Source organism: Haliotis asinina, chromosome 12 (genome assembly GCF_037392515.1).
Source record: "Haliotis asinina isolate JCU_RB_2024 chromosome 12, JCU_Hal_asi_v2, whole genome shotgun sequence".
Lineage (NCBI taxonomy): Eukaryota > Metazoa > Mollusca > Gastropoda > Lepetellida > Haliotidae > Haliotis > Haliotis asinina.
The window spans coordinates 47,797,491-47,823,948 of record NC_090291.1 but is presented as its reverse complement, the minus strand read 5'-3'; the positions used below and the strand labels follow the sequence as shown (position 1 = coordinate 47,823,948).

At 40.2% G+C, this 26,458-nt stretch overlaps 1 protein-coding gene across 1 annotated transcript in view; it reads right to left on the bottom strand.

Annotated features, from left to right (window-relative positions):
- LOC137259056 (GLIPR1-like protein 1) overlaps positions 1–26,458 on the bottom strand; it is a 32,147-nt gene that overhangs the window by 1,136 nt on the left and 4,553 nt on the right. Inside the window, exons 2-6 of the mRNA XM_067796766.1 lie at positions 9,151–9,283; positions 7,790–7,896; positions 5,490–5,602; positions 4,672–4,760; positions 3,774–3,893 (exon numbers count right to left, since the gene is read on the bottom strand). Coding sequence (XP_067652867.1) covers positions 3,774–3,893; positions 4,672–4,760; positions 5,490–5,602; positions 7,790–7,896; positions 9,151–9,283 — 562 coding nt within the window. The remainder of the gene's footprint in view (positions 1–3,773; positions 3,894–4,671; positions 4,761–5,489; positions 5,603–7,789; positions 7,897–9,150; positions 9,284–26,458) is intronic.

The window sequence follows — 26,458 nt, the reverse complement described above, 5'->3', positions numbered from 1 at the left end:
CAAACATGTAATAATTCATGCTACAGAACGTGCACCTGACGACAGGTGAGTACTTGACGAGATACAGAGTGGTTTCACAAGCACGCAAGCACATGCTGCGCGTTGTGTGTGTTACGTGTATTGTCACCGAAGCGATTTGTAGACATGTTCATGGTACATGTGCTCACGTATTTGACGTGTAGATGATAGCTATGCTGATATATTGGACGTGCTCATAATGCGTGCGTTCATATGCTGGACGTGTTCACATAATGATATATTGGTTCACACACTGATCGTTCACATAATAGTGAGCGAGTTTATATGGTCTTGTAAATAATGCATCGGGTTACACACACACACACACACACACACACACACACACACACACACACACATATATATATATATATATATATATATATATATATATATATACATACATACACACACACACGCGCGCGCGCATCATGCATATATATATATATATATATATATGCATGATGCGCGTGTTCACATAATGAACTTGAATGTGAAAAGTGTGTCCACACACTGATCGTGTACATACAGTGTGCTTACATCTTCTACGTGTGCATGATGGCTGCGTTTACTGAATATTCAACGAAAAGATAATGCGTGTTCACATACTGAACGTTTAGATGATGCATGTACACCCATATTCAGTGTTAACATGAAGGGTGTGTTCACATCTGGAACACACGAGTGAAGGTAGTGTCCCCACGAAAACTGAAGGTTGTGTGTATGCTAATATATGAATGGTGCACGTGAAGGGCGTGAATTTGATGTGTGTGTTCATATATTAGACGTGCATTTGATGCGTGTGTTCATGTACTCAATGTGGATGTGAAGCTTGCGTTCATACTCTGGACATGCACTTGAATGTGTTCACATATTGAACTGCTTCCAAGAATAGGCGCAGATTGCGCAAGAGATTTTTTTAAACCACTGTCTACTGCCTCCACGTCAAGAGTCTCTCACGGCACACCCTCATGAGACCTGGGTTTTGGCCTCTACCATGGCGCTCCACTGGAACTGTTCCCCCCAAGCCATCATGGATGGATGATGGGTTTTTTAAAGATCTGACTACACGCGGGATCTCCCCGTCACCGACACGGAAGGGATACGTCAATTCGATCCTCAGGTACTAACGCAGCAACTGTCGTCAACCCGCACATGCATATGAGAAGCAATATCCTTCCTTTGCATCGGTCCGGTTCTGTGTATCTCAAAAATATATAGATGTTATCCTTATCTTGGTATTATTTTCACCTGGGCATAGATCACCTCACCTAGGGAGGTAGGGCGTGTAGGCACTGTCATAGCCATGACCTGACAGACAGAAGCACTGTTTGTGCTACATGCAGAGATGATCGACAGTCCCCTTACTGACCTCTACGCTTCGAACAACTGCGTCAGTGAAATGTTGATTCCTGATTACCTACGTGATTTTCGAAGCCTTCCGCCCCTATGGCCGTTTACTTTGGTTCACCAGGGGAATGGGTACCGAACGTTGAACGAGTTGGGCAACCTAGTCTGTCGTACAGACCCTGAAGTATATATATCCAAGAAAGCCCACGCAAGTGTAGAAAATATGGCAAGTCTAGATTTCCATAGCTTCTGAAAATGAAGAAAGTCTCATGGCTCCATTTCATTATATTAATTTCTTTTCACTATGAACGTCGTTTCTTCAGTAAAATATGTTCATTTCAGAGACTAGCTGTTAGTCTATTGGTTACTCTCCTTTTCACCGCCTTCCAGCGTGTGTCTGTGGGTGATGGTTTCGAAGCAAGAGTTGTCCAGCTTAAGGTCTTTGACTATAATTCCCAAAGGCTACTTCATAATCGCTAGGAGGCGGGATCTACTTGCCAAACAGCGCCCTTTCCTTGTCAAACGTGGTGGCTGAAAATCAGATTAATTCGGGAGCGTCCACTCCGTGGGGATTTTGTGCTGTATAAGCCATATGGTTTAGCATATCGGGAGTGCTTTCTCATCGTGCTTACTCGTGGATTCCTTGTGTTATGCGATCTAATGGTTGCGAGTTGACACAGGATAAAACGTGGAAATTTCAACCATAAATTATTTGTGTCCTTATCTTATTTCACGCGATGGATATCCATCCGACCTGCCCCTCATCACAGAAAGCGGAACGCTCCAAGAAGGGAATGAGCGGAGCAGGCTGAGCGATCTGCATGCTTACAGGAATGACTGACAGATTCTGCCATGGAGTGGGGGCAGAGTTCAGGTGTCAGAAGCCAGAAATCTGAGTCAACCTAGCCTACAGCATGTTTCCTCACATGGTGGTAGAGGAAGAAGAGAGGGGCATACCGTGGGGTAGGATAAGTATATTAATATACAGTTCATGGTTAAAAATTTTCAAGAATCAGTCAACGAAGGACTATAAAACATATAGAATTTCACAGATATTGTCTAAAATGAGCTAAAAATGTATAAATATTTTATTTACGAAGACAATGCAATATAAAAATGCTGATTAAAGAAGAAATGACAAATGCAACATTTGATAAACCGAACAAATAAAATTGTATCACGGTGACAAGATAGACCGATCGTCGGACGTAATATATATCACCAGATACACGACAATTTCATGCATGTGAACAGAAATCATTGAACAATTGATGCAATGGTGTGGGTAAAAATACTGTCATTTTTGACAAAGCCAAAATGACTGCTGAATCGTCGTTTCTTGAGACATGTATATTTGAACTGAAAATTCATCGGCTATTGAATCTGTTTACATGTATATAGATACGGACGATACTTGCGAGTTTGATGCTGTGAAGGTAGTCATATTAAGAGATTTCCATTATCAGAAAACATTGTTAATCGCAGTGGCCTAAGAACAGAAAGTATCCCATATTACAAGGGGATAATATTACTAAAGCATTCATTCGTTATGGTTGCATCGCAAATAAGTCTGCCTTGGGGACAAGGTGGATCATACATCCAAACCATCATGTATGTACGCTTCAAAATTACGATGTGACCATTACTCATACTTAGGTAGGAACATAACAGGATGTGACAACGGTTAAATTGTGCTCGATAACGGAAGAAAACACTATATGACGCTTGTGCGAGAATGTTCAATCTATTGCTGACTGTCACCAAGCCTCATCATGCTACATTCTACTACTTTATCGTATTTGAAGTGTGACCTACATTCACAGTATAAACTCGCTTTATACGAATAGTTATCTCACCTCAGTCGCTACATTCACAGTATAAACTCGCTTTATACGAATAGTTATCTCACCTCAGTAGCTAGGCTAACACCTCACCTAAACCGATGATGTATGCTGTTCGGGAGCAAAAACATGAAAACCGACTCGAAATATAGGACTAAATATTCAAATTCAACACACATTGAACAAATTCACTCATCTACACACTCAAGGGGGTCACTAACGTAAGATGGAACATGCAAATATGCTGGATTTAGGTTAAGAAGTCAAACGCAAATTCAGAAAAAACAACTGAAATAAAAAGTAATCTGTACAGGCATAAATAAAAGAAGGTAAGAAAACAGAGTACATGCGCAATGTTGTTCGTATTCCCACACCATATAATATACATGCTGGGGATTTACCCTTGTGGAAACAGGGTGGTTACGACAAAGCACATGCAAACAGACTTGATCAGAAAGGAAGGAACAAACTTTCTCCCGCCACTGTCAGGCATTCCCCAATTCACAGAGTCTCCACTAAGGTCACGGCCAAGACTTCCTCCATTGTCAGAGCCTTCATCCTCACCGGTTATTCTTGTCTGACATGTTTCCCCTTCATAGCCAGTGCTCGTACAGTTACACATGCAGACATCTTGGACCAACTGGCCGCCATTTTGGCATTTGATGTTATTGCAGTTCGGAAGAGCTAAAGAAGAAAGTGTGGATGAATAAGTCAAGTAATCTATACACACAGTGGGTCAAAGCTGCGACATTTTTAGGTGACATTTAGGTTTTTCTGCAATCTGAGGATGAGGCTAGGTTTGATGGATGCGATCGATGATCGATAATACCGAACGGCAAAAGAAACGTATGAAAACAGGAAATCTAATAAACATAAGCGTTCATGTTTATATCTACTGTTTACAAACGTGATAAAAAAAACAGAGTTGTGGGGTGGTGTGTTGGGTGGTTTTTTTTCATATTTATTTATTGTAATTAATTGTTTTGCTTTGTTTTTGTTTTTTTTGGGTTTTTTTGGGGGTGTGTGTTGGGGGGGGGGGGGGGGGGGTTTGACAATGCTTACTCAGAAATGTGAACTCCAAGACGACTAACACATATGTTTTCAGGTCTTTTATGTATAACGAGTTTCCTGAAAGGTTCGGTTGTATTCATTATTTATGTATGCGTGTCGCATACTGACAGTCAGTCAGTCTTGCTCAGAGACAAGTAACGGGATCAGGTGGTTAGACTGGCTGGCTTGGTTGACACGTCATCGTATCCCATCTTTGTAGGTCGATGCTCATGACAGTGGTCACAGGGTTGTCTGGTCCAGACTCGATTACAGACTGACACCATATAGCATTAACACTGCTGAGTGAGGCGGTAAACAACAAAGAAACGAAAGACATTACAGAAGACGTTTAAAGGGTATGGCGAAGCACTGTGTGTAGCGTTATACATTCTAAATCAATATCATCACTCACCACATAGCTTGTTGACACAGACTCTACCATGTGGACACTCAGAACACGGTTTGCCCTTCTTGAACAGCGGAACCCCACGGGTGTTTCCCCTGTAAGGTCCAGTTGTGCCTTTATATGCTTTCTGATAAATATTTCCAATGCAAGACAAAAGTAACTGTGAAATCCTAACCTTGACTCTTGCTTACGTTCATTCAAACACAAAATAAATAAGTCGTGTTTGAAATTGTAAGAACAACAGTTCGGTTGCATTCTCCATGAAATGTGGACGGAGAGTCAGAGACATACACTTTCGTTAATCCGACGAAACAAATTCGATGTAAACGGTCAAACAGCGGAATGGATTTCTGAAAATAAGTAATGCCACCTCATATGTTCTAAATGTACATATATTAATTAATCAATCAACTAAATGCATTTAGAAATCTCAAGGAAGATGTGTTGGTTTATTGCTTAACACTGCGCTCAGCTATATTCCAGCTCAGTGGCGGCTTAAGGAAGGTAGATATAGAACTCGGTATTTCTATACAAGAATATTATTTGTTGTTCGCTTTTAAAGCCAAATATCTATAGACATGTATTTCAAGAGAGCTTAATGTTACGATTCTGTATAAGAAATTTTTGTCTTCGTTTTCATCGGTTTTTGAGAACTTATTACTTCATGTATGACGTTGAAAGATCGACTACCACAAGCCAGATATCTGAGGGCTCGGGCTGAAGTCTATTAGGATACGCAAAGGACTTCACAATTCAAGGAGCACCAAGAGTTTTTTCAATATATCCCGAGTCGACATAATGCATACAAAGTGCACAGTACTCACAGTGGCCCATAGTCACAGACCATGAAGAAACCATCCCGTACCCATCTCGAGAACCCCATTTTCTTGCAGTATCGTACAGAACACCCCACTGTTTCTGTGTTGTACCACACCATCTGTAAGAAAGAAATTGAATTCAAATTTAAAATCAAGATGGTGTCTTTGTTGACATCCCTGGCAAAACAGTTTTTTAGAATTGGTGTCTGGCCATTCCCATTAAAAGAGTTCTTCCTGCCAAAGTCTATTGCTTGAAGCCTATGTTAGCCTGTGGGAAATGCGATCATTTGTATCAAGAAGAGATTAGTCTGTTTGCAGCGAAAATGTACCGATGAATTTTTATTCAAACCAAAAAAGTAAATGAAATAAAGCGGAGTTAAGATTGCGAATCCTCATAATTTTACAACTGATGATTTAAATCTCAGAATTTTATTCAATTTAGGTTAAAGGTTGTTAAACAAATGATCGTAGATTCTATATTATTGGTTTGTATTACAAGGGGGTACGCGCAGTATTAGGAACAATGAAACAAATGCACGTGGAATACGTGATACGCGTTAACTTAGACCATCCGGATGGGACATAACCAAAATAATCACTAGAATATATAAAACCTTTTACAGGTAATTGTTATCTCAAATGCAACATACGTTACACCATGTAAGTATGAATGGGCTATCGGTTGATTTTACACATTATGCGTATTTATTCATACATTTGGCATATGTACTGATGGAATCCACGCAATAAACTAAGTGACTGATTGAGAAAATGCATGACTAATTTATACAATTTATACAAATGAACATGGCGCATGAATTCCAAGGGCATATATGAAAGATATCCTTATTGGCGTACTCTTCAGCCAGAGATCGTCTTTGTCGAGGTATCTCCGTCAGTTTCTGGCGGATGTGGCGGATGTGTGTGGCGGATGTGGCGGATGTGTGTGGCGGATGTGGCGGATGTGTGTGGCGGATGTGGCCGATGTGGCGGATGTGGCGGATGTGTGTGGCGGATGTGGCGGATGTGTGTGGCGGATGTGGCGGATGTGGCGGATGTGGCGGATGTGGCGGATGTGGCGGATGTGTGTGGCGGATGTGGCGGATGTGTGTGGCGGATGTGGCGGATGTGGCGGATGTGTGTGGCGGATGTGGCGGATGTGTGTGGCGGATGTGGCGGATGTGGCGGGTGTGTGTGGCGGATGTGGCGGATGTGGCGGATGTGTGTGGCGGATGTGGCGGATGTGTGTGGCGGATGTGTGTGGCGGATGTGGCGGATGTGGCGGATGTGGCGGATGTGTGTGGCGGATGTGGCGGATGTGGCGGGTGTGTGTGGCGGATGTGGCGGATGTGGCGGATGTGTGTGGCGGATGTGTGTGGCGGATGTGGCGGATGTGTGTGGCGGATGTGTGTGGCGGATGTGTGTGGCGGATGTGGCGGATGTGTGTGGCGGATGTGTGTGGCGGATGTGTGTGGCGGATGTGTGTGGCGGATGTGGCGGATGTGTGTGGCGGATGTGGCGAATGTGGCGGATGTGGCGGATGTGTGTGGCGGATGTGGCGGATGTGGCGGATGTGGCGGATGTGTGTGGCGGAGGTGTGTGGCGGATGTGGCGGATGTGGCGGATGTGGCGGATGTGTGTGGCGGATGTGGCGGATGTGTGTGGCGGATGTGGCGGATGTGTGTGGCGGATGTGGCGGATGTGTGTGGCGGATGTGGCGGATGTGTGTGGCGGATGTGGCGGATGTGGCGGATGTGTGTGGCGGATGTGGCGGATGTGGCGGATGTGTGTGGCGGATGTGGCGGATGTGGCGGATGTGTGTGGTGGATGTGGCGGATAATACTGATGATCTGCTATACCAACTTTGCATGATTACGTATACACAAAAAATCATGTAGATGCATTTATCATTTAGTAAATCATACCGCCCTTATTGACAAAGCATGTGTTCCGGATGTTTATCGACTTGTTCAGTAGTCGGTTTGAAGCATAAGAAGAGGTTCCAAATTGACAACAGCTGATCATAAAATGTATTCTCTCGGCCCTGTTAGGGTAATATATAAAATCGCACATAATTCTGTATCTTTCCTCACACATACAAGCCCTTTCCTGATTGGCTGAGCCAATCAATGTACCCCGAATACAAGCGAGTAACACTTTCTATGTTACTCGCTTATAAGTCCCGTCAGCTGCATGATAATGACGGTAACCAAAAGTGATGTTTGGAGGAGACAAACCAATGGTTGATATGATGGTGAGCGTTCGATGCCTCCTGCAGTCACCATGTCGTTTCCATGGATACATACCTGGACGTAGTGACCACACATCCTCCTGGACCTGCATGTCAGTTGAGAGCTGAGGAACTTCTTCTCATTGTGCCACTGATCCAGCGCCCTAGTCGTGTACATCCAAGCTGCAGTACAAAAAAAGTGTTACTTCAAAACTGGAGTACCGGTTTCCACAGAACAGAATCTTTATTACGCTCAGACCTGGATGTTCAGCAGAACAGGTGCAAACATATACTTCCTACAGCTATGTTGTATATTTTGGGTAAAGTTGAAATGTTAAATGCCTGGAACTGAGAGATGGTCACAGATACAAATCACCATTTACCTTTACGGCCACTGAACAAAAAGGCAGAACAGAAAATATGGTAGGTAAACAGATGAGCAGACCCAGGTATTTTCAAAGGCGGACACAGGAATTTTCCAATCCCTGAAACATACCTCCCACCCCTCATCCCCACCCCGTCAAGAAATTGAAAACAAATACAAAACAACAAAAAAGAAACAACGAACAGAAAAAGCAACAAAATAATAACTTTAATGTGGCTTTCATTCATTTTCATATGCAGAGACACATACACACACAAACACACACGCGCGCACACATACAGACACATAAAAACGCAAAATGCACACACAAACACACACTCACAAATGGATCCGCCAGTGGGTACATAAAAATGTTAAACTGTATTCATTTTAGGAGATTATCTTTTGAAAGTAAAATAGAAAAGGCAAGGTGCAAGGTATGGTTACTAAGAATTATTGAGCTTCCCATCAAATTTTCGTCGGAGAGCTGGAACTCCACGTCAGTATCGCTATTGTAAGATATATAAAATTTAAATATGTACTGATAATTTTCATTTTCTACCTAAATGTCCAGTATATAACGAATTACGTGTAAAATACTCTGAAAATATTTCTATGTACAGCATAGGCATCATGATGCATAATATTCAATTCATTTACTGTCCATCGAAAAATTATGTCAAAGATGTCTTATTTTTAGACTATTCATTTGTGTCACAACAGCTCATATACATATTTCATATGTTAATACTGTATGTGGGCCGAGTGGGGTTTGAAAATTCCTGGATCTGTGCTACCATACAGCCTGTGATTCTGTTTTGATTGTTTTGAGGAGCGGCGTTAAAACTGAATGATTATACCTATGGGGATCATCAGACCCAAGCTGCATCAGACAAGTGTTCATTACTAGTCAGGTAGTTAAAGTTCTCACTCGTCACTCCGAAGACTCGGGTTCGATTCCGCTCATGGGTAATGTGTAACGCCCATTTTCGGTGTCCCCTGTCGTGGTATTGTTGAAATATTGCTGAAAAGGGCTCAAACCATAGCTCACTCACTCACACAGTGATACTTACTGAGAGACAAGTACATGTTTTCGCCGACATATCTGTAGTCAAAGCCTGGGATCCTGTGCCGCTTGTAGTTGTGGTACCACTGACATTTTCCTGTCCAGTTCTGTGCCAAATTTTCAAGTCCAGAGTTCCACAACTGCAGTGTTAGTGAAAAGACGTGCATATATATATATATACACACACACACATATATATAAATACACACACACAGAGAGAAAGAGAGAGAGAGACATACACACACATGTGTGTGTGTGTGTGTGTGTGTGTGTGTGTGTGTGTGTGTGTGTGTGTGTGTGTGTGTGTGTGTGTGTTTATCCATCTTTAGGTCCCTTATACTGTCCATTTGGGTTGAAAGGAGAACGATAAATGAGAACCACATAAATGAGACACATGGTACTGAAACTTGCGTATCCAAAAGGATGTGAAATCTGACGCTTTGTGATCAATCACAGAAAGGGCTGTTTATAAAAAAAACCTGTCATTTAACATTATTCTATTTTCACTCTTCACACCGAGGGCTGACAAACGGCTGGTGGAACAGCACCGTCCGTGTCCTGACTGAGCTGAGCTGCACCTAAAGTGCCCGACGGCGCTGGTCAACCAGTCGTTTGAGAAAAAGAAAACAGAACGTTGTTATGTGATAGTATCCTGCACTACTATTTCCGTAATCGATGATAAAACGTCAGATTTCAGATCCTATTAGGCACAGGGGTTTCAGGAACATGTGTCTTATTTATGTTTTATGGACTTATCCCTATTTAATCATTCATCGTTCTCATTTGAACCCAAACGCACTGTACTACTGGTGATACTTATTATACTACTACGACGACGACGTCGAGGACGACGATTTCGGCTACAACTGATGACTTCTGCTGTTAGTACTACTGATGCTTTTACTACCATGAATTACTATTACCACTACTGCTGCTGCTGCTGCTGCTGCTGCTCCTCCTCCTCCTCCTCCTCCTCCTCCTACTACTACTACTACTGCTGCTGCTGCTGCTGCTGCTGCTGCTACTCCTACTACTGTGACAACTACTACTACTGATGCTACTGCTACTACTGATGCTGCTACTAGTACTACTACTGCTACTACTACTACTGCCGCTGCTGCTGCTGCTACTACCACTAATACTAATACTACTGCTGTTGCAGCTGCTGCTAATACTACTACTGCTGCTGCTGCTACTGCTACTACTACTGCTGCTGCTGCTGCTAATACTACTGCTGCTGCTGCTGCTAATACTACTACTGCTGCTGCTGCTACTACTACTGCTAATACTACTACTGCTGCTGCTACTGCTACTACTACTGCTACTACTACTACTGCTGCTGCTAATACTACTACTGCCGCTGCTGCTGCTGCTAGTACTACTACTACTGCTGCTGCTAATACTACTACTGCTGCTGCTAATACTACTACTGCTGCTGCTGCTAATACTACTACTGCTGCTGCTGCTAATACTGCTACTGCTGCTGCTGCTGCTAATACTACTACTGCCGCTGCTGCTAATACTACTACTGCTGCTGCTACTGCTACTACTACTGCTAATACTACTACTGCCGCTGCTGCTGCTGCTAATACTACTACTGCTGCTGCTGCTAGTACTACTACTGCTGCTGCTACTAATACTACTACTGCTAATACTACTACTGCTGCTGCTACTACTACTACTACTGCTGCTGCTGCGGCTACTGCTAATACTACTACTGCTGCTGCTGCTAATACTACTACTGCTGCTGCTGCTACTACTACTGCTAATACTACTACTACTACTACTACTACTACTGCTGCTGCTACTACTACTGCTATACTACTACTACTACTGCTGCTGCTGCTGCTACTGCTGCTGCTACTACTACTACTACTACAGTTATCAACCTCCTACGCCACCTAATACTGACATGTCTATTGTAATTTATGTTGAAAATAAAAGCTTGAAGCTGGAATGTGTTGTTGAGATTTATGATAATATAGTTACATTACTTCTCTATCTACAGGAAGACTATAACAGCGAGAATACAAATGTATTGATTAAGTAAACTAATAAACAACTGTATCATATCATGTTCCCCTACCATCTGTAGTATTGGGTCTCCCTGAACACGTAGCCTTGTGATAATTGTATTGTGCAACAGATGGTGGTCTCCAGATAAAGCGAAAATCGTTTGAGGCCCGTCATCCCTTTCAAAAATCATGCGAAAGTAAGAAACGTTGGTTGTGGACAGTAATAGTGATCAACTCTAGATCTAATGATAGTCAAATGAATGATAAATTCAAGGGCTTCGCTTCTTCCCAATTATGTGTGCCATCTCTTTGGACATTATGATTCTGCAAATGGGTACCCGGCAGGTAGAACGGCATTGCGTAGATGCTGACTGGAGTGTAACAATGATAATCTGGTGCATACTGATCAAAGGGCAGGGGTGAGAACATCATGACTCATTGAGGGGAATTACAGTATAAATCCGCTGGTAGTAGTGAGTGAGTGAGCGAATTGAATTTTACGCCACTTTTAGCAGTATCCGACGGTGGTCACTAAAAATGGCTCCATATGTTGGATCCATGCAATGAATCGAACCCTGGCCTTTAACGTGATTGAGATCATTGTTTAATAGGAACATACTGGTTGTATCTGACAATGTATTTCGTGTTAGTAAACACCTCTATCTCAGACCTCTTCATTCTACGATTCATATCCTGAGCACGTGTTTACTGAAAATTGTGAAATTACACAGTGTTCATCAGCGGTAACTAAATGGTATTTCCAAAATTTAATTTATACAATAAGTACTCGTGTGACTTGTGTGATACATGACTACTGGTTGTGAAATCGGTCACATATGGCGTAGAGATCTACTTTTCCACAGACATTTCAAGTTACCTGCTAATCCAGAATTCTTCGGCGCATTCCATTGAATCGGTATCAATTTGACCATTACAAGGCACACAGAGAGTATAGTTATATAAGGCTTTGATATGAATCGAAATAATGATGAAGGTATTTCAAATGACAATAAAAGGTACATGTGTGTAGGTTATATCGGAACCATGATCTCATGACTGTACGGGTGCATTATATGCAAATGTGATTGCTTTCAAGAACTTATCCATATGAGTAAATCAACACAAATATTAAATAACCCGACATAAGCCACCCGAGAGCATCCAAGTCACTTTCAAAGTAAATTTCGGGGTTTTCATTATAATTATGGCGGACAAACAGCTTTTTAGTCTTACTTCGTGTTATCCTAGAACGTTATAATCGTTCACACTCGGCTGCACCCGTAAAGATCGGATTTGAACTGATTTTCAGCAACCAATGCTTCTCTAAGACTAACGGGATCGTGGGGTCAGATTGACACATGTCATCGTATCCCAAATGCGTGGATGCTATTGCTGTTGATCACTCGATTATTTACTGACCGCTGCCATAGAGCTGGAATATTGCTGACTGAAACGTGGCACTAAATCCATCCACTCACAATCTGCTGGAATTGAATATAGACTCAATCACGAAGGATACCTGAAGACGCAGGCTGTGCCTGTTTAGCTTATGTCTGAACACAACTTATTAGTGTGTGCACGTCAATCCCTACATTCAGCTGAATCTGTGTTAACATACCAATAATTTACACTTCATGAATTTTCTCGCACTTTTACAGAACAGCTGAAATTACGAAACCCACACGTCTGGCGATATCCTGGGAAACTGGATGCAATCCGAAAGGAAGGATATTTCCTTTTGAGGGAATTTGTAAGCTGCACTTACGAGATTATCACAAGTGGGTTTTTTTAAGGAATTTGTAAGCTGCGCTTACGAGAATATCACAAGTGGGTTTTTTAGGGAATTTGTAAGCTGCGCTTACGAGAATATCACAAGTGTTGTTTTTTTCATTCTATTCGTCTAGCTGGATCACCATTAGTGGAATGCAATTATATTTGTTTTTCTCTTTTTTTCCATGAATAAAATGTGATTCTTTTCAACGACTTTCCACTGTAGACTCTGGGATACAGAAACAAGCAGGTATTGAGTACACGATACCTGAACTAATGCTCCCCAAATGCAAGACTACCGTTTGATTTCATTACATGTATTCTGCTGGTGAAGTAATGAACGTTATGCTTTTACCTTACCTGCTTATTGAAAGTGTTCATGTTAACTATATTTTAATCTTTAACAGAAATATAATAACCAGATTTTGATTGCTACGTTTTGTATATAGATACAGATTTCATCATGGGTAGTTTATATTAGCTATTGTCAGTGGTTTTATCCCCACAGGGGAGTGAAGTAATGTAAAGTCATTGTCCTCTTATGGGAATAAGCGGATTTATACATACCATTTTTTCAATCGTAGTATTTGAGTTATGTCAAAGCGGATTTATACTTACCATTTTTTCAATCGTAGTATTTGAGTTATGTCAAAGCGCATTTATACTTACTATTTTTTCAACCGTAGTATTTGAGTTATGCCATAGCGGATTTATACTAACTATTTTTTCAGTCGTAGTATTTAGGTTATGTCAAAGCGCATTTATACTTACTATATTTTCAGTCGTAGTATTTGGGTTATGTCAAAGCGCACTTATACTTACTATATTTTCAATCGTAGTATTTGAGTTATGTCAAAGCGCATTTATACTTACTATATTTTCAGTCGTAGTATTTGAGTTATGTCAAAGCGCATTTATACTTACTATTTTTTCAATCGTAGTATTTGAGTTATGTCAAAGCGCATTTATACTTACTATTTTTTCAACCGTAGTATTTGAGTTATGCCATAGCGGATTTATACTAACTATTTTTTCAATCGTAGTATTTGGGTTATGTCAAAGCGCATTTATACTTACTATATTTTCAATCGTAGTATTTAGGTTATGTCAAAGCGCATTTATACTTACTATATTTTTCAATCGTAGTATTTGGGTTATGTCAAAGCGGATTTACACTTACTATTTTTTCAATCGTAGTATTTAGGTTATGTCAAAGCGGATTAATACTTACTATTTTTTCAATCCTCGTATTTGAGTTATATCAAAGCGCATTTACACTTACTATTTTTTCAGTCGTAGTATTTGGTTTTATTTCAAATTTTAGCTAATGTTTCTTTCAATGGCCAGGGCCTGAAGTAGTGGTGAAAATCTAACTAGGGAGTGGGTGAGTGAGTTTAGTTTTACGCCGCTTTTTAGCAATATTCCAGCAATATCACGGCGGGGACACCAGAAAATGGTCTTCACACATAAATCTAACTAGGGGCCATGAGTGTAGCAAAGGTACCATATGTCCCCATGGTCCCTAGTTTGGTTATCTACCTTCAGTTACAGCCGATCTATAGTCCGCTTTTAGTTTGTAATGTTCAACATAGTATATAACTGTAAGTTATATGCTACTTTAAATGCCATACAGTGTAATACTAGTTGTTTTACTGTCCTTTGCTGACAGACTTTATAAAATAACATTATAATGTATTAACAGTTTTAGTCACGATGTGGCTGAAATATTGCCGAGTGACTGTAACTTTTAACTCATTCTGCCTCTCCTAAATAGTTCACTGATATTTTATTATTCTCATAGGTTTTGTTTCCGGAACACCATTCTCTTATGCTGTAAGAATATATATTTCTCGATTATACGTTTCATTTTTCACTTTTTTGTACACATGACTCATATTGAAATTTTATTGAATTTCTCAGAAAGTACGCCGCTTCTGCGAGTCTAAGGTACGTATGACTACTGCGCATGACCCATTCTTACTGGAACTGTAAAAGGTATTGAAACCTTAGTACTGCTAGACGCATATTACATGATCTGCGCACTAAACGCATTTGTGACAAGAGAGGCGGTACAACGAATTGGGCGAGTACACTTGGCTGCTACAGGTAGCTTGACGATTATGCACGTGCAATACATGCTAACCGTGACACGAAATCAACACCGCATTTTCCTTCGAATGATAAGACTGCAATTTCAGGTATAAGATACTGATATTCCACGCTAACTTTTAGTTAAGACGAAGACAAATAGATGATTGGGGCATTGACAAGCATTTTAGATATTCAACAATTTTGTTTAAAAAAACCAGGAAAATGTCATTTGCTTCGTGAAATGGATCGGTGGTCCTAAACATATTTGCTCAGTATATTGTGTTGATTCAATTCGTTGGGATTGTTCCTGTTCCCAAATCGAGTGTGCTATAACAATTCATGCGTGAAACGCACGGGGAAAATGAACTTGTTTCAAGTGGATCGTTCTGTGGGTCGTTCCCAAGAATGCAAATTGGGGTCATTTGTCAGGTCATGGATCATCTTATATGTGTTTACCAGTAAATACGTTTGAAAAGGCGCTACAGTTTGGGATACCAATGGATTCTACGAGATTCAAACCAAGTGACTTGTCCAGGCAAACGATTACATGATTACATGACTACTGAATTGTCTGGTCTAGACATGACTTGCCTATATAAACAACGTCATACAGCCTCAATACTGTTCAAACAAACATTTGCTCATGATGCAGTCATACCTGTACAATCGAAACTACTTTTAGCAGAGATGGAAAGGCCTAAACACTTTTTCCAAAAGAAATTATGAAGTGTGCATATCAGAACATTATGTCATCACACACAAAAGATTCTGCTCACTTGTGTGTTGAAAACGGACTGTTCAGCTCTATGTAAGACATCGTAGCCTCGTGACCTCGAGGACATATCCGTTTTTCTCTCCTTTATTTTAAAGATATATAGAGATTAAAACACGAGCGAGTGTGTTAATTTCTTTATTTTCCATTTGTATCTAAGTTTTTTTATTTCTAAACAACAAAGTCCATGTAAAACGAAATCAGCTGATTTCGCTTGACTTAAAAGTCAAAGTCGCTTAAGAATACAGTGATACGGCACTATGGACGTAAACTTCCTGTGTAATGCCACTAAGTAAAGAGCGCGATATATTCACAAGCTACTCTTGCACGAAGACAAAAATACAAACACATTTTGAATTGAATTTTAATCTTTATCATCTTACGTAGCTTTAAGAATTGCATAACTGAAAACATTGTTGATGAGAAAGTTATTCGCCGTCAGAAGCGTCACTGAGACGAAAACGAGCAACACGGCAACCTTTTGTTACGGGCTCGGTCTCACCCACTGGCATACAAGACTTGCCAATATTGATGTGGAATTTACCCCCGCATATTGGACCTCCGAACATAGTGTAAACAGCATTATTAGACAAGGCTTTGCTTGTGTTTGTGTACGACATGCATTGGGATGTAGATATAGTTTGGACAACGTCAGATGACGGAACGATTGAAGACGCGTGAAGCGATCATGGAAGAATGGCAGGTTGATTTCGGGTCGAAGACAACAGATTTCCCACTTCCCTGTGTTGTACATCAGAAATTAATTTTTCACACTCTGTACATTTATATGTCCAGACACTTGCATGATTTTGCATTAGAGCTACGTTATTGTCCGGCAACTTCTGAATCCAATGTTTGTGGGCACCGTGATTTGTTAGCCGTTTGTCGCCAGTGATGTGTGATCCACTTGTCATTATCGAGTCGAGTTTATTTTTACCTTTTTTGAAATCTCATATCAATAAACACGGTGTGTGAAAAATTGTTTGTTTGTAACGTTTAGTATTTGACAGCATTTCATGGGTTTGTTCTCGTAGTAGCGAGACTGAACATACGTAGTAAATTTGTAGTAAACAGTTATGAATGAAAAACGTAGTTCCCCACTGCAATGGAGTCATGGAGGTCATGGTCGGATAACTGAACAATGAAATTCGTTTTAGGGTTTATTATTTTAGGGTTTATTAATATCAGATATTAATGCAGCCTCGTCTTTATGGTTCCTTAATAACGCACTTGGTCAAGCTATATATGTGACTCGTCATACAGGACAGAATGTATGGGTCAGGAGTTTCTGGGCTTTCTCTTGTCCCTCCATCACCCATAACGATTTGTCTTCTACATGTTGTGTGTGTGTATTTGTCTGTTTGTTGTTGCACTTGTGAAAAGTTTCCAAAACAGTTTCCACATCCATGGAAAATCGCTAGTAGAACCAGAGTCGATTGTACAATTCTGACTAGGTCGTGAGCATGTGTTTGTTTGACGCCACACTCGGCAGTTTACATCAATAAGATGCGGTGTTATGTCATTTCTGTGTCGGTGTCACAGATACATGCGTTGGGTCAGACGCTTCTCGCGTTTCCGTAAACACCTGTTACCGTAGCTATTTCGGACCAATGTATATGCAAGCATACGTGCAGTTGCCAGTGGTATTACCCACGATGCATATGGTCATTTAAGACATTTTCATCACACTGCTTACCACACCATAGTGTGTAAGATGTTTGAGGCACAGATGCATCACATGAGGCATTACATAAATATTATAACACACGTTATGCTTGTACTGTTTAACCCTTGTTGTTTCTAAAGAGTGACAGAAGGATTATTGTCCAAAGCAACATCATCACTCTTGCAGCTGTTCGTATTTGTTGTTCACCTAGAAACAATGGTTCCAGAAAGAATTTTAATGAGTAGAATGAAGAGGGTGTCCCGTTATCGTGCTAATTGTTTTTCATACACTTGATTCTTAGTCGTTTCATTTAACTGTGGTTAAATCTTCATAATGTTTGTAATGTAAGCAGATCAGTGTGTATTAATGGTATTGAGTAACTGTTTGATTTTTTATGGAATGTGGAAAGTCTACTATAATGCGGAAAAGCCCAGTATCTCAAAATACATTTAAAACCAACCATAACTCTGTTCACAATAAACATGAGGAAACGGAATACTAGTAACCGAAGGTTACCAATTATTAGTGTAACTGTCAGCCAGATTCCAATACAAGCATCTTTATAAAGCTATGTTATTGACTGAATGCATCAATCGCGTATTCAAGGTCTCTGCTGCATTTAATTATCGTTACATGGCCGTGTAATGCACCAAGGAGTAAACTGTCAAAAGAGCCATGGTATATTGGATATCCTCAAATCGAAATGTCTATAATCCAATCATAGCATGCATTAAAAGGACCTTATGCATGCGTATTAAAGTGCAGTCTCATGCATAATTAAAGCCAAAAGTGAGAAAATATCAGGTAACGTCCGTGAATCCGTGCCGTCCTTGTTTGGGAACACACACACACACACACACACATCACTCTCACTCTCACTCTCTCTCTCTCTCTCTCTCACACACACACACACACACACAAGCACAAACACACACATACATACATACATACATACAGAAAGACAGACAGACACTGGCGCACACTTGCTGTCATGTAACTGGACTAAGGCAAACTCAGTCACATGCTTTTCCATTCAATATTATTTCCGTATTGATTTTCACACCAAGTCCCTTATACTTTTTTAGAACATTTTACAACTCTATGTAACACATGTTGTATGTAGGATTACCCTACTTGGTAACGTAATATTTCGTACTTTTGTTGGATTGAGACCTACTCTGTTTCGAACTCACACTATCAGAGCCAGTGAAATAATCCCGATCATAAGAAGTCAGCAATCTAACCCACTCAGCGGCCTCCACAAAATTGAAGTCGACCAACTGCGACAAATATGCAGTCGGCCTTCCATTACCGCGAATGTAGGGTGGGTCGCTGACTTTGCGCTGTTGATGAGGTTCTTGGTTGTTCGTGTAAATCAGACACTATCGAAAAGGACAAAATTTGTACACAGAGAGAGTAGTTCTCACTATACCATATGACCCACACTGGTCACTAAATTAGTGGGTGAGCTAAAGTGTATAGTCACAACGGTAGTATTTTAGCCATATCGTGACTTCAATTCATGAGAATTGTGTACACTTTAAAACCGATTTCAAATAAGGACAATACAATATCAAAAAGGGCTGAGGATCGCCAACAACTGAAAGTAAATAATCTCTCTAGGAACATTGGTCGCTAAAACGTCCACCAGGGCTTCCTTTCACAAAGCACTAAGGTTGCCGTAATTCACTAAGATAGCCTTCGCGCAGTGATAAAGAATGGGAGATAAGGTTAACCCTAGTAAAGGTTGCTTCGTGAAAAGAGACCATGGGTACCGTTGTACCGATCTTACGCTAAGGTGACCGTAACTTCCATACCTTGACAACCGCTAAAGGTGGTCTCAGCACTCGGTAGTTTTATGTATCTGATCAGGATATCATAGACCACGTCTCGGAAGACGCAACGGATATGATGCAGCCCATCAACCCTACCAGTGACATATCAAACTGCTTTTAACACACTATCAATCCAATATTAACGCTTAATATACCTAGCCTGCCCAGCTGGGATATGCTACTGTGATAGAGTTACATCGTTGAAGGTTGCAGCATAATCATTGTGCTTCTACGATGGGATGTCAGAAAGTATTGAACCTCACCCGGACAATGATATGAATGCCACTGTTTTTATGTCATATTTTTTCTACACCATATCTGTCAACCTCGAGCAAATCATTTTGACCTTTTATCTCGGTACCAGCTAAAAACGCAAGTTTGCAATACATGTATCACAAACTTCAGGAAACAAATAATGCAAGAAACATTTTGTATGTTTGAGATAGGTACAAGTCCGCTGGAATCAAACTTAGATATTAAAAGTGCATAAAAAACAATTTGCAACTACAATCGCTTGTTAAAGTGACCCCTCCTTCATGCTTACTGAAAGAGCTTGTTTTGAAGGCACTACCCAGATGGCGTATCATAAGAACATAACTGATTCTAATGTCTTGCCAATTCATACCTGATGCCGAGGGTTCTAACTAAATAATGAATGGTCAGCCAAGTGTCAGCTCAAAATATGTTGTAAACAGTGCCAGCTTGAATATCTGAACACAATGTTTTTGACAGATCAGAATTTGTGTGTCCTTGAAAAAGAACCCCCGTGTAAGTCTCAGTCAAGTAATCCAATTCTTTGGCTGTTGATTTATGTGATATTATCTGACGATATACCGTTATCCAAGAGGTACCAGATATATCGTTTCTGCAATTATTTTACAAATGTTATACCCTATGTGTTGTGATGACCCATGCACCTGTATACAACCTGTTACACCTGTTACACCTGTTACACATAAGAATCCATACCGAAACGTCGCCATTGTGAAAATAAAGAAGTTGATCATCCATAAAATTTGTCCCTTCACCTTTAGCTCAGCAACTTCTAAAATGCCTCTAAAACAGCCCACAAAAGCAGACTGGGTCCACGAATTCACCAGGAGAGAGATGTAATTGCCTCTTTTGTAGTGGTTACATATTTGTTTGTAGGTAACCAATACATGGCATTGTGACTTCACATGCAGAGTTGTGACATATTTAGACATGGTACGTTACCATTCATATATTCATCGGTGTAACACATGTTGGTCAGAGAATTGACGGGAAAGAAAATTAATTTTGTACTTTAGCAAACGTGTGACGGAGAAAAAAGCAATATTTTCCTCATTGTTATTTTCACAACAAAAATTCACTTATAACCTGGAATCTCTGAGGTTTTACGTTTCACCAAGATGAACTTTTCATCAGAGCTTGTTAATTTGGTGTTGGATGAAAGTGGCTTTTGGTACTGCTGACTAACCTTGAAACTTAATTAGAGCACTCAAGAACTCGAACCGACCTTCTAAAAAAGTATAAAAGTACTACAATCTATACTTTACTAATAAAGTGTAACCCCAAATATAACATATGTTACATTTTACCATTTTCTAAAATGGCATTTGTGTTCACAATGAAATATTGTTTGTTTTTCAACGTTAGTCTCAAATCAGTATCACACAAAATATGTGTATATGTATTCAACGCGTATCTTAAAGGTCACATGCAATGTATAACACAACTTTGCAGATTCTGATACCTTTCGGTATGCACTTACCGAAATAAATCGTCAACAATGCCACTTCAACCTTTATAGTTGAGAAAAAAACGCGATGGAAAAAACCCCGCGAAATCGGAGTTCAAACGATTCAAAGCGGTTTCAACAGCTGTGCTGCGCTGCGCTCATAATGCATGCCCAGTGAATAGGTTCGCAGTATGCATGCCCGGAGTATGAGCTCGTGAACAGTAGTATAATCTTGGTTGCCCATTCTTATTACACAAACAAGTAAATAATCAACTCGTTACATAAAAAAACTTGTTGATTGTGGTAAGCAGACTTTGCCACAGGGAAAACTCAATGTCTGGTTTATTGACACCTATATGTCTGTTTGCCTGTTTGCTAAAGACAATATGCAATACACAGCTTCAATCATTGACCACATGCAATTTGAACTTAACACCTATCAGGCTATACGCCTTAAAAACATTAAATAAAATCGATTTATGACTCGTGCACCCGAGTCCTATCTCTGCCACATTATGTAATTAGGCAGGTGTGATACTTGTACCCATGACATATTTTATGTCTAAGGTTTGCAAACAAACTACATCCATTTGTCTCGGATGACTGGATCTGACCGAAACTGGTGCAAACTCTTGTCAATTTCAAGTCCTGCTTTGTACTTCGACGAATGACATGTTCCATCCACGCAGTAGTTAACCATCTCAACTGAGATGATTCTTTATTGGATCGAACGCAGATTTAGAGAACATGTATTTACAAAACCCAACATCTCTATATACATTCTCTATGGATAACAACTTCTTGTAGTGAACATATGATTTTGTTTGACAACGGTTTATGAATCCATACTTCAAATGACACATCAAATACAATAAAAGAAGTTGTTATCCATAAAGAATCTTACTTTACTATAATTCACCATACTTCTAAAATGATCGTCTTTCCGAACACACTATGAGCCCTCAGCGTATCAACAAGTGAACCAGCCAAACGGAAGCCGTCGCTACTCTATGGTGCACATCTACCCGCTATGACTGGGTTCGGTCTCCCGTGGGCTTCTTAATAAGCCCAAGTACAAAATATTACACTTTTGAATCGCGATTGTACGCTTATAATTTTGTTTATTTGATTTTTTACAGGTAGTAATGTATAGTATATGCCATGAATAAGTGATAATTGTGTTTTAAATATGTTTGATTTTTTGGTTGCATGTGACCTTTAATTGGAAGTTATGAAATTATTTCACGATTTAAGTTGTATCCAAGTAACATATATTTGACACTTATCTCGAAATAAAATCCAATCTGGTGTGTACTCCCGCGTAGTACTCTCGCAGCGAGTATGGTTGTATACCGCGTTTTGCAACAACTGTCCAAGGGACTCAAGGCTTCAAATATTCTGCCATAACTGTAAGAGCGCTCGGATACACGACGTCCCTTAACACCTTCAGAAAGATCTCTTGGTATTACATAATCAGAGACTAAAGCCATTCAGTGTTGGCAGTTCTAAGAGAAAACACCCACAGGCGAAGAACAGTTCCGCAATGCGACCAAGTGGGATCATAGTCAACTTGGGCGAATATGAAATGATTCCACAGTTGAGTCAAGTTCCCGAGAGAGTTACCCACGACAAATTCCCCCTCTTATTCTGCCTGTATACAACTCAGCAGGTGATAATGCTCTCTCACAGAGATTACAGAATTGTTCTTTGTGAAGTCACAATGTTATTTTCCGAGCGATTGTCACGGGTGCTATTGCATTGAGAATGAATATTCTGAGCACATGCTCTGAGGATTTCTCAAGTAATAAAGCCGCAGTTAAAAGGCTCTCACAGTCACGACATAGTTATTGAGGGAGCTACAGGGTATAGGGCGTCAGATACAACAAATGTCGCTTGGTACTTGAAAATAGAGTCTTTATTCCATCTTCTGCTAGGTTATTGGATTTCTTATTCCATCAATATTATTGTTGAGATTCATCTCAGTTAGATTAAAGTACATCCTGTTTTACATATTTATAAATTATTTTGTGGTCGTTTTAAGATGGTATATACTCAGCCGTTAAGACGACATACGTTTAAAACATGACAGAACACCATTAAAACTGATAGTTTATGGTTAACTAACTCATTTTAAATAATGTACACATGCTCTTTGGAATGATATCAACTTAAATGATTAAGCTTTTAGAATAAGTTACTTCAAGTTCATCATGTTATCTGGCAAATTAAGCGTCCAAAATATTTTGCTTCAAATTCATTACGTTTCTCTGGCATTTAACGTTCTAAAATAATTTCCTCCAGTATCAACGCAACACTCTATCAATTAGATTTTGCAATATTTTGCTTCACGTTAATGTTGATTCTATGTATTCTAAGCATTCCACAAGTACATAGCGAGGCCAGCTAACACAGTCGATGTTCTCTGTTGCTGCTTATTATGCATTGATTGTTTCCCTGACAACTCAGCGTATCATGATATGGTCGACCTTGGTCGTGGCGTCAGCGTGGCGTCAGCGTGGCGGAGGAAGAGTTCAGTTGAGTTGGGTTCTACGTCACATCGGCATTATTCCAGCCATAGAGTGGCGAGATCAAGTTTGCATTTATTACCCATCCAGGTCCATGGTCCAAAAAGGTTTTGTTTCAAGGGTATATACATTGCATTTCACTACCTTTTAAAACAGAGAACGGTTTGATGTTGCAAAATGTAAACAAAAGCAACAGTTAATGGAATGCTTAGGGATGTGTCGAACCGAGGTCTTCGAACGAACCCAACGCCCCTTCCGCCTCAATAAACTCGACAAGCATAAATGAAATTAGGTCGCTAACCTATATCGACGCAAATGCGCAATCTTGACTAATAGTAGTGAGTGAAAGAGTATGACTTTACGCCACTTTGGGAATATTGGGAATTGTCACTGCAGGGGACATCAGCACCGGAATTGTGCTTCACACGCTGTCCCCATGTGGGGGTCGAGGAAGTAATAATGAAAGAAAGATTCGTGTTTTTCACGAATGGGTGACTCAAGCATTGTCTCCACAATTACACTTAGATAACTTAAACCTGTTTAAAACACAGTTAAAAACATGTTTTATAGATGTCAAGAATGTGTGCATGACGGGCAACATTTAGACAGGTTTGAGCACACGGATCAAGATAAGTTACACTATGTGCTCATACTGCAGTTTCAAACTACACCATGATTATTTAGTCTTTATGTGGACCAATTTCAACACGGCTAGGAAATGACAAATGGAAACCTGTTGTCAGCCAAGCTTCAAGTACGAATTTGCTGTCATTAGTTACTGTTACAGAGCATTACATGACGTTAGCTCACCTTGCTAAGAGATATGACGAGCATGGATCTTTTCTGCAAACGTTATACAGTTTTGATGTTGTTGTTTTCGGTTATGTTAGAATTTAATGACGACACTATGGGTGGCGGTGCATTCTAGTCTCCTTTTATACTCTATAGAATTATTCATAATGTGAAATGGATGCAAATGCTGCTTGGATATTCCTACCTTTTCTCAACTGATATTGTTGTGTGTAAACAGAAAATGGAAAAATGTTACTTTGCAAGCAAAGATATTAACAAAGATTTAGATGTTCCTAAACTCTTTTTCCAAAATATCGAAGAAGAGTTGTACTTGTTTTCAATGATGCAAATCAGCAGAAAATGTTTTTAAAGTCTTAATTCATACCAATGATTCTTTTACATTTTGACATGATGCCTTCAAATTGTCTATCTAGGTCGAAAATCGGATAAATTAATTCTTCTGCAAAATATGCATAAAATTTGAATTGTTGTTCAGCTTACTTGTAAACTAATGCCTTCTAACATGTCCTTGATATGTTTTAAGTATTTCACAAAGGTAGGGGGGATAACGTTTCTTTTGGCTTTTAGTGTATGTTGCTTACAAATGTCCGCCTGGGCACCTGCAACATATGGGTATTATCGTGCTGTAAGGTAGAACTTGGTCCCGATCAGTGTCGTCCCAGGGTTTATAATCCACTGTAACGGCCATGTACAAGGATGAGCTGATTTGTGAAGCCACTACGAAGTCGTTACGATTTCACCATCATACTGAAGACACATGTAAACCCTTGCGAGACCATCAGAGCTGCCCACATTACATCATGGAGTTAAATGTGACGAGTATCCTAGTCGTGTAAGACGAACTTCACATACTGTCTACAGAAAAGCGGGGATTCCTGGCGGCGAAGTGGAAGCAGGCTGGAGCGTGTCGAACGACCGGAGTAGACATTGTACTCTCTCAACCGGTTGCTTGAGATTCTAATCCTATTCACCCATAACCTTGAAATCGTGTTGTGAGCATATGATGTGGCAGCTTAGCATCATGAGATTTGCCCTGCTGTAGACTGCGTCTCGAATGACCAGCATTAACCTGTACCAGACTGGTAACTACGTTTTGTGCCATTCCCGTTTGCAGCATAACCACGCATACGTTGATTTGAAGCGTGTCTTGGTATTGTGCATGTTTAAACAAAAGTGCTTATTTGAACGCCTGATATCTGAACAATCACGTGTGTGAGAAGCTTGTTACCAACACACAGGTGTTACCAACACACAGGTTTTATTTTGCTTTTCTTCAGGTGTACATACAGGTTGACATATACTATGTAAAAGTATATTAGGCTCAACGCACACATGTAACAAACATGCAAACATCCAAATAGGGTGCCGTCGAAACTGCAAATTCAGTCAAGGAGAGATAGTCAGGAACAAGCATCGGAATATATGTTATTGAAGTTCAGTGAAGCAAGGTTAGCTTATTGATGAGATTCTTAAGTGGCATTTGAAGTTAGCAGTTCAGTAAACAGACAGTAATATGGATGAGTTATTTGTCCATGGGACAGGTAGCCTAGATCCCCACAGAGGCTAACACCAGAAACTGGCTTCACACATTGTACCTTTGTGGACAAATGAATAAACCGCCGCTCCTGTTCTTATAGTGTACTAGGATTAAGAATTACTACACGTACATGTGGAATACTGGACATCAGTTTTGAACCAACTTCACATCAAAATGGTGTGATCAATGGCAAAGTGATATATATTGACATCGCTGTCCTCACTGGGGGACACTGTGTTGGGTCTCGGCAACTGTCCTGTAGGTGAAGTTACAAAATATTAATCCCGAGATATTGATTACATCTACTGTACATACCAAGACTGCACGAACAATGTTAATCATGGATATTATGAACAACGACTCACGCATTAAGCAACGTAGACACCAGGTCGTCCAGGTCGTCATTACAACAAGGCTACGGTCTCAAGACGTAGCATTAGTAGAGGCACCGTGGCAGAAAATTCTGACATCTTGTGAGGGAGAAAATGATACGATATCATTTGTGACATTGTAGTCGGTTTTGTTACGAACAATTGGTTTTGTCACATATCACGCGCATAAGAGATGACGT